This window comes from Ranitomeya imitator, chromosome 2, assembly GCF_032444005.1.
Source record: "Ranitomeya imitator isolate aRanImi1 chromosome 2, aRanImi1.pri, whole genome shotgun sequence".
Classification (NCBI taxonomy): Eukaryota; Metazoa; Chordata; class Amphibia; order Anura; family Dendrobatidae; genus Ranitomeya; species Ranitomeya imitator.
In genome coordinates, this window is record NC_091283.1 from 45,081,534 (window position 1) to 45,101,678 (window position 20,145).

A 20,145-nucleotide genomic window follows, 5' to 3' on the forward strand; every position below is an offset into this window, starting at 1 on the left:
CAATATACTACGTGACTGGGCAATATACAACGTGGCTCTGTACTGGGCAATATACTACGTGGCTGTGCAATATACTACGTGGCTGGGCAATATACTGCGTGGTTCTGTACTGGGCAATGTACTACGTGACTGGGCAATATACTACGTGACTGGGCAATATACTACGTGGCTGGGCAATATACTACGTGGCTGGGCAATATACTACGTGGCTGGGCAATATACTACGCGACTGGGCAATATACTGGGCAATATACTATGTGACTGGGCAATATACTACGTGGCTGGGCAATATACTACGTGGCTCTGTACTGGGCAATATACTACGTGGCTGGGCAATATACTACGCGACTGGGCAATATACAACGTGGCTCTGTACTGGGCAATATACTACGTGGCTGGGCAATATACTACGTGACTGGGCAATATACTACGTGGCTGGGCAATATACTACGTGGCTGGGCAATATACTACGTGGCTCTGTACTGGGCAATATACTACGTGGCTGGGCAATATACTACGTGGCTGGGCAATATACTACGTGACTGGGCAATATATTACGCGACTGGGCAATATACAACGTGGCTCTGTACTGGGCAATATACTACGTGACTGGGCAATATACTACGCGACTGGGCAATATACTACGTGACTGGGCAATATACTATGTGGCTGGACAATATACTACGTGGCTGGGCAATATACTACGTGGTTCTGTACTGGGCAATGTACTACGTGACTGGGCAATATACTACGCGACTGGGCAATATACTACGTGGCTGGGCAATATACAACGTGGTTCTGTACTGGGCAATATACTACGTGGCTGGGCAATATACTACACGACTGGGCAATATACTACGTGGCTGGGCAATATACTACGTGACTGGGCAATATACAACGTGGTTCTGTACTGGGCAATGTACTACGTGACTGGGCAATATACTACGCGACTGGGCAATATAAAACGTGGTTCTGTACTGGGCAATGTACTACGTGGCTGGGCAATATACTACGTGACTGGGCAATATACTACGCGACTGGGCAATATACTACGCGACTGGGCAATATACTGGGCAATGTACTGGGCAATATACTATGTGACTGGGCAATATACTACGTGACTGGGCAATATACTACGTGGCTGGGCAATATACTACGTGGCTGGGCAATATACTACGTGGCTGGGCAATATACTACGTGGCTCTGTACTGGGCAATATACTACGTGGCTGGGCAATATACAACGTGGCTCTGTACTGGGCAATATACTACGTGACTGGGCAATATACTACGTGACTGGGCAATATACTACGTGGCTCTGTACTGGGCAATATACTACGTGGCTGGGCAATATACTGCGTGGATCTGTACTGGGCAATGTACTACGTGACTGGGCAATATACTACGTGACTGGGCAATATACTACGTGGCTGGGCAATATACTACGTGGCTGGGCAATATACTACGTGGCTGGGCAATATACTACGCGACTGGGCAATATACAACGTGGCTCTGTACTGGGCAATATACTACGTGGCTGGGCAATATACTACGCGACTGGGCAATATACAACGTGGCTCTGTACTGGGCAATATACTACGTGGCTGGGCAATATACTACGTGACTGGGCAATATACTACGTGGCTGGGCAATATACTACGTGGCTGGGCAATATACTACGTGGCTCTGTACTGGGCAATATACTACGTGGCTGGGCAATATACTACGTGGCTGGGCAATATACTACGTGACTGGGCAATATATTACGCGACTGAGCAATATACAACGTGGCTCTGTACTGGGCAATATACTACGTGACTGGGCAATATACTACGCGACTGGGCAATATACTACGTGACTGGGCAATATACTATGTGGCTGGACAATATACTACGTGGCTGGGCAATATACTACGTGGCTGGGCAATATACTACGTGGTTCTGTACTGGGCAATGTACTACGTGACTGGGCAATATACTACGTGGCTGGGCAATATACTACGTGGCTGGGCAATATACTACGTGGCTGGGCAATATACTACGTGGCTGGGCAATATACTACGTGGCTGGGCAATATACTACGTGGCTGGGCAATATACTACGTGGCTGGGCAATATACTACGTGGCTGGGCAATATACTACGTGGCTGGGCAATATACTACGTGACTGGGCAATATACTACGTGACTGGGCAATATACTACGTGACTGGGCAATATACTACGTGGCTGGGCAATATACTACGTGGCTGGGCAATATACTACGTGGCTGGGCAATATACTACGCGACTGGGCAATATACTACGCGACTGGGCAATATACTACGCGACTGGGCAATATACTGGGCAATGTACTGGGCAATATACTATGTGACTGGGCAATATACTACGTGACTGGGCAATATACTACGTGGCTGGGCAATATACTACGTGACTGGGCAATATACTACGTGGCTGGGCAATATACTACGTGGCTCTGTACTGGGCAATATACTACGTGGCTGGGCAATATACTACGCGACTGGGCAATATACTACGTGGCTCTGTACTGGGCAATATACTACGTGACTGGGCAATATACTACGTGACTGGGCAATATACTACGTGGCTCTGTACTGGGCAATATACTACGTGGCTGGGCAATATACTACGTGACTGGGCAATATACTACGCGACTGGGCAATATACTGGGCTCTGTACTGGGCAATATACTATGTGACTGGGCAATATACTACGTGACTGGGCAATATACTACGTGGCTGGGCAATATACTACGTGGTTGGGCAATATACTACGTGGCTGGGCAATATACTACGTGGCTGGGCAATATACTACGTGGCTGGGCAATATACTACGTGGCTGGGCAATATACTGGGCTCTGTACTGGGCAATATACTATGTGACTGGGCAATATACTACGTGACTGGGCAATATACTACGTGACTGGGCAATATACTACGTGGCTGGGCAATATACTACGTGGCTGGGCAATATACTACGAGGCTGGGCAATATACTACGCGACTGGGCAATATACTGGGCTCTGTACTGGGCAATATACTATGTGACTGGGCAATATACTACGTGGCTCTGTACTGGGCAATATACTATGTGACTGGGCAATATACTACGTGACTGGGCAATATACTACGTGGCTGGGCAATATACTACGTGGTTGGGCAATATACTACGTGGTTGGGCAATATACTACGTGGTTGGGCAATATACTACGTGGTTGGGCAATATACTACGTGGACATGCATATTCTAGAATACCCGATGCGTTAGAATCGGGCCACCATCTAGTAGATAGATAAATCACAAGGTCCACAAAATCCCTGTATACTCACTCTGCATGACACAGCTGGAAAGGGGTGAATTTCAGCTCCAAATTTAAGCAGCTCTCTGTGAGAACAGGAACAAGTATGAATAAGATGGATCTTTGTTCTCTAATTAACTTATTCAACTTATCAGTGATTTTTATCTCCGTGTGCAGGGAATGTGAAGGCTAAATATACGGCTCAGCCTGCAATCTACTGTAAGGTCGGAGATCAGGATTGTATCCGGTACACCCCCTCCGCTGCCGCGGCCATCATGGCTGCATCATCTAAGCGGATGGATACTGGAGAGTCCGTTCCTCCACCCAGTGGAAGACGTGTAGGGCTTCATAGGCATTTGTTAATTTAATGATAGATTACCACACTAGGATACTGCAGTGCCGATCATGAGAACAAGCAATTCTAGGTCCTGTAGAGAAGCTTGTTGGGGGCGAGATTATATATATTTATTACACACATTTTCTTGTATTGCAAAACTTTCACTAATATGCGCTAGTATCTCAGGCACAACTGTCTGAACTACTAATATATATATATATATATATATATATATATATATATATATATATATATCACACTGAAGGCATCAAAACTATGAATTAACACATGTGGAATTATATACTGAACAAAAAAGTGTGACAACTGATATTATGTCTCATATTCTAGGTTCTTCAAAGTATCCACCTTTTGCTTTGATGACTGCTTTGCACACTCTTGGCATTCTCTTGATGAGCTTCAAGAGGTTGTCACCGGGAATGGTTTTCACTTCACAGGTGTGCCCTGTCAGGTTCAATAAGTGGGATTTCTTGCCTTATATATATGGGGTTGGGACCATCAGTTGTGTTGTGCAGAAGTCTGGTGGATACACAGCTGATAGTCCTACTGAATAGACTGTTAGAATTTGTATTATGGCAAGAAAAAAGCAGCCAAGTAAAGAAAAGCGAGTGGCCATCATTACTTTAAGAAATGAAGGTCAGTCAGTCCGAAAAATTGGGAAAACTTTGAAAGTGTCCGTAAGTGCAGTGGCAAAAACCATCAAGCGCTACAAAGAAACTGGCTCACATGAGGACTGCCCCAGGAAAGGAAGACCAAGAGTCACCTCTGCTTCTGAGGATAAGTTTATCCGAGTCACCAGCCTCAGAAATCGCAGGTTAACAGCAGCTCAGATTAGAGACCAGGTCAATGCCACACAGAGTTCTAGCAGCAGACACATCTCTACAACAACTGTTAAGAGGAGACTTTGTGCAGCAGGCCTTCATGGTAAAATAGCTGCTAGGAAACCACTGCTAAGGACAGGCAACAAGCAGAAGAGACTTGTTTGGGCTAAAGAACACGAGGAATGGACATTAGACCAGTGGAAATCTGTGCTTTGGTCTGATGAGTCCAAATTTGAGATCTTTGGTTCCAACCACCGTGTCTTTGTGCGACGCAGAAAAGGTGAACGGATGGACTCTACATGCCTGGTTCCCACCGTGAAGCATGGAGGAGGAGGTGTGATGGTGTGGGGGTGCTTTGCTGGTGACACTGTTGGGGATTTATTCAAAATTGAAGGCATACTGAACCAGCATGGCTACCACAGCATCTTGCAGCGGCATGCTATTCCCTCAGGTTTGCGTTTAGTTGGACCACCATTTATTTTTCAACAGGACAATGACCCCAAACACCTCCAGGCTGTGTAAGGGCTATTTGCCCAAGAAGGAGAGTGATGGGGTGCTACGCCAGATGACCTGGCCTCCACAGTCACCAGACCTGAACCCAATAGAGATGGTTTGGGGTGAGCTGGACCGCAGAGTGAAGGCAAAAGGGCCAACAAGTTCTAAGCATCTCTGGGAACTCCTTCAAAGATTCTTGGAAGACCATTCCCGGTGACTACCTCTTGAAGCTCATCAAGAGAATGCCAAGAGTGTGCAAAGCAGTCATCAAGGCAAAAGGTGGCTACTTTGAAGAACCTAGAATATAAGACATAATTTCAGTTGTTTCACACTTTTTTGTGAAGTATATAATTCCACGTGTTATTTCATAGTTTTGATGCCTTCAGTGTGAATGTACAATTTTCATAGTCATGAAAATACAGAAAAATCTTTACATGAGACGGGGTGTCCAAAGTTTTGGTATATATATATATATATTAATAATTTGCAATGACAGAATTATTGTTTTTTTTTTGTTTTTGTTCCTCTTGATCATTTCCTCTCCCATCACAAAAATAAAAATTAGATATACCAGTATTTTGGTTGCTTAAGGTACCTTCACACTGAGCAACTTTAGAACGATAACGATAGCGATCTGTGACGTTGCAGCGTCCTGGATAGCGATATCGTTGTGTTCTGGATCCTGCTGTGACATCGCTGGTCGGAGCTAGAAGGCCAGAACTTTATTTTGTCGCTGGATCTCCCGCGGTCATCGCTGGATCGGCGTGTGTGATGCCGATCTAGCGATGTGTTCACTTGTAACAAGGGTAAACATCGGGTTACTAAGTGCAGGGCCGCGCTTAGTAACCCGATATTTACCCTGGTTACCATTGTAAATGTTAAAAAAAAAAAAAACACACTACATACTCACATTCCGGTGTCTGTCGCGTCCTCCGCCGTCAGCTTCCCTGCACTGTGTCAGCGCCGGCCGGCCGTAAAGCAAAGCACAGCGGTGACGTCACCGCTCTGCTTTACGGCCAGCGCTTACACAGTGCAGGGAAGCTGACAGCGGAGGATGCGACAGACACCGGAATGTGAGTATGTAGTGTTTTTTTTTTTTTTTACATTTACAATGGTAACCAGGGTAAACATCGGGTGACAGCTCTCCAGCGATCACACAGCGAGGCTGCAGCGATCGGCATCGTTGTCGATCGCTGCAGCGTCGCTTAATGTGACGGTACCATAAGAGTCCTCTGTGACAGCACCATGCCGTGGAGAGTTCTTAGCAAGTGAATTACCCATTTTCTCTAATCACCCTCCACCACAGGAGAAATGCCAATAGAGAATGTCAGGGAGGGACAGCAGCCGGGAGGACTTGTCTCACAAAGTCAAAGTCTTTACTGGATATTAGGTGTAGTCTTTAATGCTTAGAGACGGTATGGATCGAGGACCAGGTAGCGGCTCTGCAGATCTGCCACGATCTAATACAGGCCTAGTTTCGGTATGATGCTTCACAATTTGCTCTCTTACTCCGGTTGGTGATGGCACTCTGACATTTCTTTCCCTTTCACCGTAGAGCTGAACAAAGATTCCGATCCTTCCTCCAGGATTCTGGCCCATGAAGGTAGTGAAGGACCCGTCTTCCTACATCTGAGACTATCACCCTGGATGAAACCGGAGGGGACGCTGTATAGGAGGGTCCGGCGTCTGATGTCATTTCTGGTAATCACAGGCACAGAGGAGGGAGGAGTGAGGCTGGGGGGCTCAGGAAGGCCCCCCAGCCGGCAGCCATTCCACTTCATCCAAAGGCTCAGAACATTGCAGGCACCCTAAAATTGTATCAATAAAGACTATAGCTTGTACTGAGGTCTAAGGGGTAACGGTTCTCCTTGTGGACAGAGACATACCTGCTCTGGCATGCCAAGGTGAGGAGGCTTATTCGCCCTGCAATGCTACTCTGGGAAATTTAATATGCAAATTGCCTCTTCAGAGAGAAAGAGGACTTGAAATTAGGCAATTTGCATATTGAATAGCTTCACACCCTAACCCTACCCCCCATTAAAAACAAAACATATTATTATTATTATTATAATATAATGCACCCACTACTCTTATAACAAAGTTGCAAAGTGGATGTCTAAAAAAACCTTTATATAAAAAATCTTGTTTTTCCGTACATTACATGGTAAAGTTAATGGTGTCATTCAAAAGTACAACTCGTCCTGAAAAAAAAACAAGCCCTTCTATGGCTATGTGGGATATATTAAAATAAAAAAATGCCCCCCCCCCCCCCCCCCCGAATTGCAATGCAGTGCTTACTATATCAGTGTTTGCATAATTTTTATTAAAAAAAAAAAAAAAAGAAATGACTGGTCTGAAATGAAGGAAGGAAGTGTCATCCACTATGGTTCCCATGTACCTAATATTAAAATACAGAGTGATAGGAGAATAAGTGCTGGGGGCGCTGTTGCATTGGTATCTATCATACAAAAAAGTGGCCGCAAGCGGTACTGCACAAGGATGAAATACATACGGGCAATGGAATCCAGATTATACTCCGATCCCGGCTCATAGTCACAGTAAATATTTAGGAAGGGGCTCGCTTTATCTCCGGAGTCCTGGGGAGAAGAAAAAAAAAAAAAACGGTCACTATGAATTGTCTTTTAGGAAATGATGATGTTACAAAGTGTTGCGTCATCCTGAAGGGAAGTGTGAAAAATGTAGGGAAAAGCCTCTAGTTGAAACTATGACCCTGCTTGTATTATACCGAGTGCCTCTGCTGGGGATGGGACATTTATTTTAAAGAACCACAAAACCCCTTTGCGAAAAATTTACATTGTGAAAACAAGAACGCAGCATGTGAACCTCGGCTAAAGCTCCCGTCACTTATCAGCAGGAGGCTGGGTCCTAGGGGGAGAAGAGTAGTCATGAGCGAATATACTCGTTACTACAGATTTCTCCAGCACGCTCGGGGGTCCTCCGAGTATTTTTTTAGTGCTCGGAGATTTAGTTTTTAGCTGAATGTTTTACATCTGTTAGCCAGCTTGATTACATGTGGGGGTTCCCTAGCAATCAGGCAACCCCCACATGTACTCATGCTGGCTAACAGATGTAAATCATTCAGCTGCGGCAAGAAAAACGAAATCTCCGAGCACTAAAAAATACTCGGAGGACCCCTGAGCATGCTCGCTCACTCATCACTAAAGAAGACAGAAACGGGTCATTGCAGGTTCTGCCTTTTCTTTTGCTCACTACATAGCACTCAATGGATGCCGACGCTTCCGCTGGACAATCGCTGGGAATGGCAGATCCACATTAGCTCTGGGAGAGAAGGCAGGGTTCTAGTCACTAACACGGGATCCAGTGGGGAAAAAAATACATATATAATTCGACCCCCAAAGGATTATACAATTTTTTTAAGGGATATGTTATGTACATACATATATAATAAAAATAATATTATTATTAATAATAATATACATAGGCGTTAAACATATAAATTTGGAGGACCCTGATCCTGTGGCAAGGTCAGTATTTTGATTAAAAAAAGAAAAGAATGTCCAGCTTCACCGAATCTGTAAAAAAAAAAAGAGTTTTCTTCATTCACAAACTTTGAACATGGAGGATACAGACTTCAGCACGAACCATATGGGTAAGAATCTCATGATTAAAGGAGCCTAGTCTCCAGAAACGCGTTGAGATTCCTACCCATATGGTTCGTGCTGAAGTCTGTATCCTCCATGTTCAAAGTTTGTGAATAAAGAAAACTCTTTTTTTTTTTTTTTACAGATTTAGTGAAGCTGGACATTCTTTTCTTTTTTGGACTTTATACGCCTGGACACAGCGGGTCCATGCTCCCGAAGATTGGTGTATGCATCACGGGTGAGCTGGCTTATATATATTCCTTCTCAGTATTTTGATTACCCAAATTCGTGCAACACCGCATGAATATATATATATATATATATATATATATATATATATATATATATATATATATATATATATATATATATATATATATATATATATATAGCCCGATTCCAACGCATCGGGTATTCTAGAATATGCATGTCCACGTAGTATATTGCCCAGCCACGTAGTATATTGCCCAGCCACATATGTCACAGGTTAAAAAATAAAGAATAAAACATATACTCACCTTCTGAGGGCCCCTTGTAGTTTGGTCACATGACCGTGACGTCATGGCAGGTCCTTCTCCCATACCATCCTTGCCGCCTGCATGGACCGGTCACCGGAGCGTAGCCAGGAGCGGGAAAGGCGGCGGAAGGTGAGTAAATAATTTTTTTTTTTTTTTTATTATTTTTAACATTAGATGTTTTTACTATTGATGCTGCATAGCCAGCATCAATAGTAAAAACTTGGTCACACAGGGTTAATAGCGGCGGTAACGGAGCGAGTTACCCGCGGCATAACGCGGTCCGTTACTGCTGCCATTAACCCTGTGTGAGCGGTGACCGGAGGGGAGTATGGAGCGGGCGCCGGGCAGGGGAGTAGGGAGGGACTAATCGGACTGTGGCCGTCGCTGAATATCCGTGACAGAAAGATGGAAGTGACCCTTAGACAATTATATAGTAGATACAGTACATACATAGAGAGAGGAGATAGATATACCGTACAGATCAAAAGTTTGGACACACCTTCTCATTTAAAGATTTTTCTGTATTTTCATGACTACGAAAATTGCACATTCACACTGAAGGAATCAAAACTATGAATTAACACGTGTGGAATTATATACTGAACAAAAAAGTGTAAAACAACTGAAATTATGTCTTATATTCTAGGTTCTTCAGAGTAGCCACCTTTTGCTTTGATGACTGCTTTGCACACTCTTGGCATCCTCTTGATGAGCTTCAAGAGGTAGTCACCGGGAATGGTTTTCCAACAATCTTTTTTGTGAAGTATATAATTCCACGTGTGTTAATTCATAGTGTTGATGCCTTCAGTGTGAATGTACAATTTTCATAGTTATGAAAATACAGAACAATATTTAAATGAGAAGGTGTGTCCAAACTTTTGATCTGTAATCTGTATATATATATATATATATATATATATATATATATATATATATATATATATATATATATATATATATATATAGTGAAAAAATTGGGACAGCATCAAAATTACTACCTTACAAGGCATGCAGAGCTCTCCCGACCAGCAATCCAATGGTCAGAAAGTAATAAACTCAAAAAAAAAGAAAAGCAGCACAAAATAATTGAAAAAAAGTGGACTTTAATGCCTGAACGGCGTGGCAGCGTTTCGGATGTGTTATCGGCTTGACAAAGGATAACACATCCGAAACGCTGCCACGCCGTTCAGGCATTAAAGTCCACTTTTTTTCAATTATTTTGTGCTGCTTTTCCTTTTTTTTGAGTATATATATATATAATATTTTTTTTTAGATCCAATTCTTTTCATAGCAAGCACATATTACATACAGCAAATAACGAAAAAAAGTCCATATGTCCAATATTTACCCAACTGTATGAACCTTGAAAATTCATTCAACAGATTATTTATGATGAACAGTAAAAAAAAAAAATTAAACCCCCAAATATTTATTTCGATATTTGCTGTGCAAAAAAAAAAAAAAAAAAAAGGGGGATCATAAGAACATAATTGACAAAAAAAAGCTCCAAATAAGATTAGGCCGGGTCGCAGCAGAACATATGTAAGGGATATTCTGCACGTCGTCTCAGAGAAGCTTTCAGGTGTCTGGCTGTGGAATCTGCTGTAATCTGGAGATCACCTGGAAATTCTCGCTCTTCCTATCAACGCTCAGGTGAGTTTGCAATAACTATAAGGTAAAGTAAATGGAAAAGAGCAGGGCTGCAGTGTAAAGCATGGGGGCAGTACGAGTCTGAGCCAGAGAGAGGATTTCATGCTATAACCACGTGATCACACATGAATACTGAGGAACGCACCTTAATAAACGTTATTCCCACCACCAGACCGCGCTTAGGAGGCGACTTGCTGAAGGAATCAATGGAGACGATCTCGGCATCGACTGGAAAACAGGAGAAAGCAACTAAAAAACAAAACTTTTTCTGTACACAGACCCCATGCATATTTATGAGTCTCCATGGTTACAGAATGCAGAATTTGATCGTGGCCACGCCCCGCCCCCCCCGTACAATGACAGACGCCACGCCCCCTCGCACCTGGGATGTAGGTGAACTGCAGCTCCCGGGCCCCGGCGCGGACCTTGTCCCGCAGCTCCTGGTACTTGAAACTGGTGACTTTCCCCTTCAAGGTGGCGGCCAGCAGTTCGTGTCCTCCTCCCGCGCACGGCAGCACCGACAGACCGTACACATTGCTCTGGGAAGGAAACCGGCTGAAAGTGTCTTCTGTAAGAGGGCAGAAGCCAGCGCCGGACATGACCGGAAGTGACGTGTGGTACACACGGCTGCCAGTTGTAAAGATGGCGGATAGTCACTTCCGGCCTTAGTTTGTTGATCGGCCAGTCTGGGTGACGTCATCATTCTTGTTGCTATGGACATTGTAAAGCGAAAAACCTCTGTAGTCAGGGAGGGTTGGGATTATTTGGGGGCAAAGGTACTACTATAACCCACCTCTATGACCATTATGCAGTTTAGCATTAATTGCACCCCAGACCTGTACCTCACCTCTTAGGCTATGTGCACACGTTCAGGATTTCTCACAGAAAATTCCTGAGAAAAACCGGACATTTTCTGCATGCGTTTTTGCCACGGTTATGACGCGTCTTTGCCGCCGTTTTTTCCAGACACTTCCCAATGCATTTTGTAGTGGGAAATCGCAAAAAAACCCCGCTAAATTAACATGCGGCGGTTTTTACCGCAATGCGTTTTTTTTTTTCGGAAAAAAACGCATCATGTGCACAAAACATGCGGAATTTATTATAAATGATGGGATGCTTATTATATGCGGTTTTTTTTGCGGTTTTATAGCGTTTTTATCGGAAAAAAACGCAACGTGTGCACACAGCCTTAGGGGAGCTCAGGTCATAATGTTCTATGCAGAGACTCCAACTCTTGCTGAAATGTGACCTTAGCCTGCTTAAAGAGTACCCACGCCTGACCTTTTGGGGTGTGACCCCTGGGTCACCCACTGATTACAGCAGTACCAGTTTTAGACAAAGTGAGGCCCTAAATGCTCACATATTACACCACTGAATAGTGTCCGCTATACACCGGATGAGGAACAATGACGGGGACAGAACGATCACTAATGGATCACTAATAGATCACTAACAGATCACCATACAGGATCATGTTATCAGCAGCACATCTACAGTTTACAGCGGCGATGTGCTGCCGAGAACAAGGATTTTTGTTCCGCCGTAAACAATCCAATCACCCGATGAATAGACAGCATTTTGCTCCTTCGTTAGGCCATTGCTGACATGTTTACACCTATGAGCTCTGGTCTGTGCAGCAGGGATTTATATATAAACACAGTATGTGACTCAGACACTATGCTACACACAAATATGTATACATGCAGCCATGTATACACAGAGCACATACAGAGCTTATACATACACTCATCTATATATAAAAATGAGTATGTGTGTATCGATGATGATAGCATAAAGGTTGCCATGGTGACGATGATGCCATAATAGGTTTTAATGGTGACAGTTATGACATAATGGTTGCCATGGTGGCGACGATGTCATAATAGGTTGCCATGGCGAAGATGATGTCATAATGGGTATATGGGCACGGAACTCTGGGATGGAGGATATGTGATGGGTATATGGGCACGGGACTATGGCATGGAGGATACTGTATGTATGATGGGAATTATATAAAAACGGGTGTGTGTGTATTGATGATGATGTCATAATGGTTGCCATGGTGACGATGATATCATAAAGGTTGCCATGGCGAAGATGATGTCATAATGGTTGCCTTGGCGGCAATGATGTCATAATAGGTTCTAATGGAGATGGTTATATCATCTCTAGGCTGATGACACACAGATCTACATCTCTGGATCAGATATCACCTCCCTATTAACCAGAATCCCTCAATGTCTGTCCACTATTTCATCCTTCTTCTCCGCTAGATTTCTGAAACTTAACATGGACAAAACAGAATTCATCATCTCCTCCCCTCCCCCATCTCACGCGACCCCCCCCCCCCCCCAACGGACCTATCCATTACAGTAAATGGCTGCCCACTCTCCCCAGTCCCACAAGCTCGCTGCCTCGGGGTAATCCTTGTCACTGATCTCTCCTTCAAACCACATATCCAAGCCCTTTCCACTTCCTGCCGACTTCAACTCAAAAATATTTCACGGATCCGTACATTCCTCAACCAAGAATCGGTAAAAACCCTAGTCCATGCCCTCATCATCTCCCGCCTTGACTACTGCAACCTCCTGCTCTGTGGCCTCCCCTCTAACACTCTCGCACCCCTCCAATCTATTCTAAACTCTGCTGCCCGACTAATCCACCTGTCCCCCCGCTATTCCCCGACCTCTCCCCTCTGTCAATCCCTTCACTGGCTCCCCATTGCCCAGAGACTCCACTACAAAACCCTAACCATGACATACAAAGCCATCCACAACCTGTCTCCTTACATGTAAAGCGCCATGGAACAAATGGCGCTATAATAATAATAATGGTTACCATGGTGATGATGTCATAATAGGTTGCCATGGCGATGATGATGTCAGAATGGTTGCCATGGTGAATATGATGTCATAATGAGTATATGGGCACGGAACTATGGGATGGAGGACGTGTGATGGGTATATGGGCAGGGGACTATGGGATGGAGGATGTGTATGATGTGTATATGGGCACGGGACTATGGGATGGAGGTTATGTATGATGGGTATATGGGCACGGGACTATGGGATGGAGGCTCTATACACTGCCCCTATTGGACAAACAATGAGCAGATTTGGGTTCCAGTATCATCTCTATGCTGACGACACCCAATTATACACTTCTTCCCCTGACATCACCCCTACCCTAATTCAAAATACCAAGGATTGTCTGTCTGCTGTCTCTAACATCATGTCCTCCCTCTATCTGAAACTAAATCTCTCCAAAACAGAACTACTTGTGTTTCTCCCTTCTACTAACCTCACTCTACCCAACATCGAAATTACCCTGGAGGGTTCAACCATAACTCCCAAGCAGCATTCCCGCTGTCTTGGGGTCATATTCGACACCAAACTTTCCTTTACTCCCTATATCCAATCACTCACTCGCTCCTGTCACCGGCATCTTAAAAACATCTCCAGAATCCGACCTTTTCTCACCTTTGAAACTGCTAAGACTCTTACTGTCGCTCTTAGGCTTGGTTCCCATTGCGTTAATGGGAAAGCGCTAACGGACAGCGTTGCAAGGAGAAATTAACGCCGTGCAACGCGTCCGTTAGCACGCCCATTCACGGCAATGGGAACGCGCAGCACTAGAGCGTGCCATGTTCGGCACGCGCTAGCGACGCGCCGGTGTTTCCTGGCGCGCCGCGGATGCTGCTTGCAGCGTCCGAGGCGCACCCGCGGTCCGTTCCCCGCTCTCGCAGATCGGGGATCTGCGAGAGCGGGGACGTTACCGCGACCCCGGAACGCGGCCCCATTAAAAACATTGCGTTAGCGCAACCCGCTAGCGCTAAACGGATTGCACTAACGCAATGTGACCCTAGCCTTATTCATTCTCGTCTGGACTACTGCAACTCTCTTCTGATCGGTCTCCCTCTTTCCAAACTTTCTCCTCTCCAATCCATCTTGAATGCGGCAGCCAGGGTCATATTTCTGTCCAGCCACTTCATCGATGCCTCCATCTTGTGCCAGTCATTACACTGGCTACCCATTCACTACAGGGTCCAGTATAAACTCATCTCTCTCACCCACAAAGATCTCCACAGTTCTGCACCGCCTTATATCTCCTCTCTCATCTCCGTCTATCGCCCTACACGTGCCCTCCGTTCTACATATGACCTAAGACTAACATCCCTCGTAATCCGAACCTCACACCTCCGTCTCCAAGACTTCTCTCGTGCTGCGCCAGCTCTCTGGAATGCACTTCCCCAGACGATCAGACTGATACCTAGCCCCGACCTATTCAAGCGCGCTTTAAAAATCCATCTCTTCAAACAAGCTTACCACATCAACTACTCAGTAAACTTTGTCCTGTTCCCTCCTTCCAAATATTACTCTGAATCTGCACCCTACTATTCATCTGTCCCCACACCCTCCATGCATATGATAACTGCACTTGATACTTGACTATTGCACTTAAACACACGGGCTGATGACCGGATCATGCAGCTTTATATGAAAATCCCTATTTATTATAATTGCCAGACCTGAAATAACAAGCACTTTTCACCTATTGTGTCCCCCCATTTCCTTGTAGATTGTAAGTTTGCGAGCAGGGACCTCACCCCTAATGCCACTGTTTAATTGTCTTAACTTATACTGAATTTATTGTCTGTACATGTCCCTGCTTATTGTAAAGTGCTGCGGAATATGTTGGCGCTATATAAATAAAAATTATTATTATTATGGGTATATGGGCATGGGACTATGGGATGGAGGATAATCATTATAATTTGTTCTAACTAACCATAGTTAGTTACTATGCCCGGGTGACGCCAGGCTCTTCAGCTAGATATATATATATATATATATATATATATATATATATTCGTCTAAGGGGTACTTCCGTCTGTCTGTCTGTAATGGAAATCCCACGTCGCTGATTGGTCACGGCCGGCAGGCCGCGACCAATCAACGACAGGTTTAGTCCGGCTGCGAATTGGCCCCTCCCTCCATTCAGTGCCAGTGTGTCGCCCCATCCCGGACCAACTTTTTACTATTGATGCTGCCTATGCTCAAAATCCCGTCCACTATCCTGTAACATCTGGACGCTGCGCAAGTATGCAGCGTCCAACCCGCAACGTTTACTGACCGTGTGCACCTACCCTTACAGCTAAGGCTACTTTCACACATACAGGCTCAATCCGGCAAATTTTGAAAAAACTGGATCCGGCGAAAGATGCCGCCGGATCCGTTTTTTTTTTCCCCAAAGACTTGTATTAGCGCCAGATGACCTTACGTTTCGTCCGGTTTTCGCTGGATCCGTCGATCTCCAACTTTTCGACGCAGACAAAAAAAAAAAACGTTACTTTGTCCGTCCTCTCCAGACGACGGATAAACAAATTACGACGGATCCAGCGCACGATGGACGAAACGTGAGGCCATCCTTCGTAATCCGTTGCTAATAACACATCAGACTCTCGCCTACCATCGAAACCTTCAAAAAGAACCTGAAGACCCACCTCTTCCGACAAGCCTACAACCTGCAGTTACCACCGATCGACCAAACCGCTGCATGACCATCTCTACCCTCACCTACTGTATTCTCACCCATCCCTTGTAGATTGTGAGCCTTCGCGGGCAGGGTCCTCATTCCTCCTGTACCAGTTATGACTTGTATTGTTTAAGATTATTGTACTTGTTTAGATGTAAAGCGCCATATAATAAATGGCGCTATAACAATACATAATAATAATAATAATAATACAAGTCTATGAGAATAGGACGGATCCAGCGGACAAATTCGCTGGATCTGTTTTTTTTTTCACAAAATGACGGTTTTTGACAAACAAAAAGACTGAAGTGTGAAAGAGGCCTAAAGGTACCTTCACACTAAACGATATCGCTAGGAATCCGTGACGTTGCAGTGTCCTCGCTAGCGATATCGTTTAGTTTGACACACAGCAGCGATCAGAATCCTGCTGTGATGTCGTTGGTCGGGGCTAGAGGGCCAGACCTTTCTTTGGTCGCTGGCTCTCCCGCTGACATCGCTGAATCGGCGTGTGTGACACCGATTCAGCGATGTCTTCGCTGGTAACCAGGGTAAACATCGGGTTACTAAGCGCAGGGCCGCGCTTAGTAACCCGATGTTTACCCTGGTTACCATCCTAAAAGTAAAAAAAACAAACAGTACATACTTACCTAACGCTGTCTGTCCCCGGCGCTGTGCTCTGCACTCCTCCTGTACTGGCTGTGAGCGTCGGTCAGCCGGAAAGCAGAGCGGTGACGTCACCGCTCTGCTTTCCGGCCGCTGTGCTCACACAGACAGTACAGGAGGAGTGCAGAGCACAGCGCTGGAGGACAGACGGCTGTAGGTAAGTATGTACTGTTTGTTTTTTTTACTTTTAGGATGGTAACTAGGGTAAACATCGGGTTACTAAGCGCGGCCCTGCGCTTAGTTACCCGATGTTTACCCTGGTTACCGGCATCGTTGGTCGCTGGAGAGCTGTCTGTGTGACAGCTCTCCAGCGACCAAACAGCGACGCTGCAGCGATCCGGATCGTTGTCGGTATCGCTGCAGCGTCGCTTAATGTGAAGGGGCCTTAAACCACATATCAGATACACACATCCATTCACACCATTGGGCTGTCTGTGTCTCACAGGACGGCTTCTCCAGAGACACGCTCTTTGCCGCCACTAAGGCTATGTTCACACTTTGCGGATTTTGCTGCGGATCCGCATCGGATTTGACCGCTGCGGATCTGCAGCAGTTTTCCATGAGTTTACAGTACAATGTAAACCTATGGGCAACAAAAAACGCTGTGCACATGCTGCGGAAAAAACTGCGCGGAAATGCAGCGGATTACATTCCGCAGCATGTCACTTCTTTTCTGCGGATTTTCACCTGCTCCAATAGGAAACTGCAGATGAAAATCCGCATAAGAAACCGCAGTAAAAACCACGATAAATCTGCAGTAAAAACCGCGACGGGTTTTCACTGCGGATTTTGGAATTCCGCAGTGGAATCCGCAAAGTGTGCATATAGCCTTTTAGTCTAAAAAAAAAAAAAAAAAAAAAAAAAAGGGGGATGGGGATTCTGATCACAGGACTCCTTATATGTATTAAGAATTACTTTAACATGTTTAAGAAAATACTGTAGGTCTTACAAACTGGAGCATCAGTAAGGAGAACGTATTCATAGGATCACTTACCTACTTAAGTTAGGTTAAATTTGAATTATTCTAGTGGTCCAAAATCCCTATGACAACACTTCCTGTCTTGTGTGGTTATAGGGTCACTAATGAAAATATTGAACTTAATGCATTGAAAAGTTCTGCCTGATAACTGTCTACACATTTAGGAGATTTAGTTTTCATCGCGGCAGCTGAATGATTTACAGCTACTAGACAGTTTGATTACATGTGGGGGTCCCCTAGCAACTAGGTAACCCCCACATGTACTCAGGCTGGCTAGCAGCTGTAAATCATGCAGCTGCGGCGATGAAAACTAAATCTCCGAGCAGTCACAAATACTCGGGAGACCACCTGAGCGTGCTCTGGAAAATCCGAGCAACGAGTATACTCGCTCATCACTTGTGGCCACTAGTGATGAGTGAGCATGGTCAGATAAGGTGTTATCTGAGCATGCTCGTGTCCTAATCGAGAGTACTTTCAGCATGCTCGAAAAAACATGTTCGAGTCACCGCTTGAACATAGTTTTCGAGCACGCTGAAAATGCTCAATTAGGACACGAGCATGCTCGCTCATCACTAGTGGCCGCCCCTTTTTCAAGGTCACGTACATGAGGCTTAATATTCTAGTACATACAACTCTTACAAGACACGTACAAGTCTTTGAACAATTTAGTAAATTCCCGGCCAAAAAGAGGAAATGTTGCATAATCGCCTCGGTCGTGTCACTTCTATCAGGCCGTTGTCACGTATTTGTGCTGGGAGTCACAAATATGCCCAATGGCAAGAACGGCACGTTTTTTGTTACTGTTAATTTTATGCAAGGTCAATGCACAATGGATCCGTAATCATAGATCTGAACCAGATGAGATCAGAAATGATTTAGTTAGTTTTTTTTTTTTTCGGTGGGTTTGGGGGGAGGGGAATCTTCACTTCCAGCCTTTAACAGGAACATTACACTGAGGGTCTGTCTGCTGCAATAGATGTACGGAAAATGTTCATAGCCTTCATTCTCAGCCTCAGTGGGGCTCTCAGAGGATGGACCCCCAACCTATCATTAAGTGATGGCTAATCAGTATTTCAGAAGAAAATACCCTTCTAGACAGAAGGGAGCAAGGAATTAAAATGCCCTCCCCCCCATGTTTGCATGGAGACATACTGACTAATTGGGAATGTAGATTGTGAGCACCAATGGGGACAGTGATGATGGTGTCTGTAAGGTGCTGTGGCATATGATGGCGCTATATCCTGTGCCACAACTGCATCGTTAATGGGACAGATTTCATACATGAACATGGACCTTAAGTAAATGTCTCCCCTATTGTGTTTTATTGAGCCTGTAAAAAAAAAAAAAAATGAATCCCAATATTTACCAAATATATTAATTAGGATTTGCTCATCTTAAAAGAAAAAAAAAAAACCTACTCTCATCTGATGAGCACCGGGCGCCAATGTGGAATCTGCCAATCTTGGTGTTCTCTGGCAAATGCCAATTACCCTGCACGGTGTTGGGCTGTAAGCACAACACCCACTTGTGGACGTCAGACCCTCAGACCATCCTCATGGAGTCCGTTTCTGACAGTTTGAGCAGACACGTGCATGTTAGAGGACTGCTGGAGGTTCTGGCACTACTCCTCCTTGTACAATGGAGAAGGTAGCGGTCCTGCTGCTGGGTTGTTGCCCTCCTACAGCCTCCTCCACTTCTCCTGTTGTACTGGCCTGTCTCCTGGTATCTGCTCCATGCTCTGGATACTGTGCTGACAGACACAGCAAACCTTGCCACAGCTGGCATTGATGTGCCATCCTGGATGAGCTGCACTACCTGAGCAACTTATGTGGGTTCTTCTGTTGACACCGCCTCATGCTACTGTACTGTACCTCTAGGGGTGACAAAATGCAAAAGTGACCAAAACAGCCAAAAAGGATGAGAACAGAGAAATGGTCTGTGGTCACCCCCTGCAGATCCACTCCTTTATAGGGGTTGTCTTGCTAATTGCCCATCATTGTTGTCTGCTCCATTTGCACAGCAGCAGGAGAAATTGATGCACAATCGGTGTTGCTTCATAACAGGACAGGTTGATTTCACAGAAGTTTGACTGACCTGCAATTACATTGAGTTTGAGTGTTCCCTTTATGTTTTTGAGCAGTTATAAGCCACAAAATTAGTGGGAGTCATTTTTCACACACCTTGCCCTGATCTTG

At 44.9% G+C, this 20,145-nt stretch overlaps 1 protein-coding gene across 2 annotated transcripts in view; it reads right to left on the reverse strand.

The window, feature by feature from the left end:
• The window catches only part of KPTN (kaptin, actin binding protein), a 41,000-nt gene extending 29,600 nt beyond the window's left edge, over window positions 1-11,400 (reverse strand). The window contains exons 1-4 of one of the 2 annotated variants that reach the window (XM_069746601.1): window positions 11,156-11,400; window positions 10,919-11,001; window positions 7,495-7,579; window positions 3,343-3,397 (exon numbers count right to left, since the gene is read on the reverse strand). In XM_069746601.1, the coding sequence (XP_069602702.1) occupies window positions 3,343-3,397; window positions 7,495-7,579; window positions 10,919-11,001; window positions 11,156-11,372 (440 nt within the window). In that variant the 5' untranslated portion in view covers window positions 11,373-11,400. The remainder of the gene's footprint in view (window positions 1-3,342; window positions 3,398-7,494; window positions 7,580-10,918; window positions 11,002-11,155) is intronic. The other variant, XM_069746602.1, reaches the window with a different exon arrangement.
• Window positions 11,401-20,145: the final 8,745 nt, after the last annotated feature.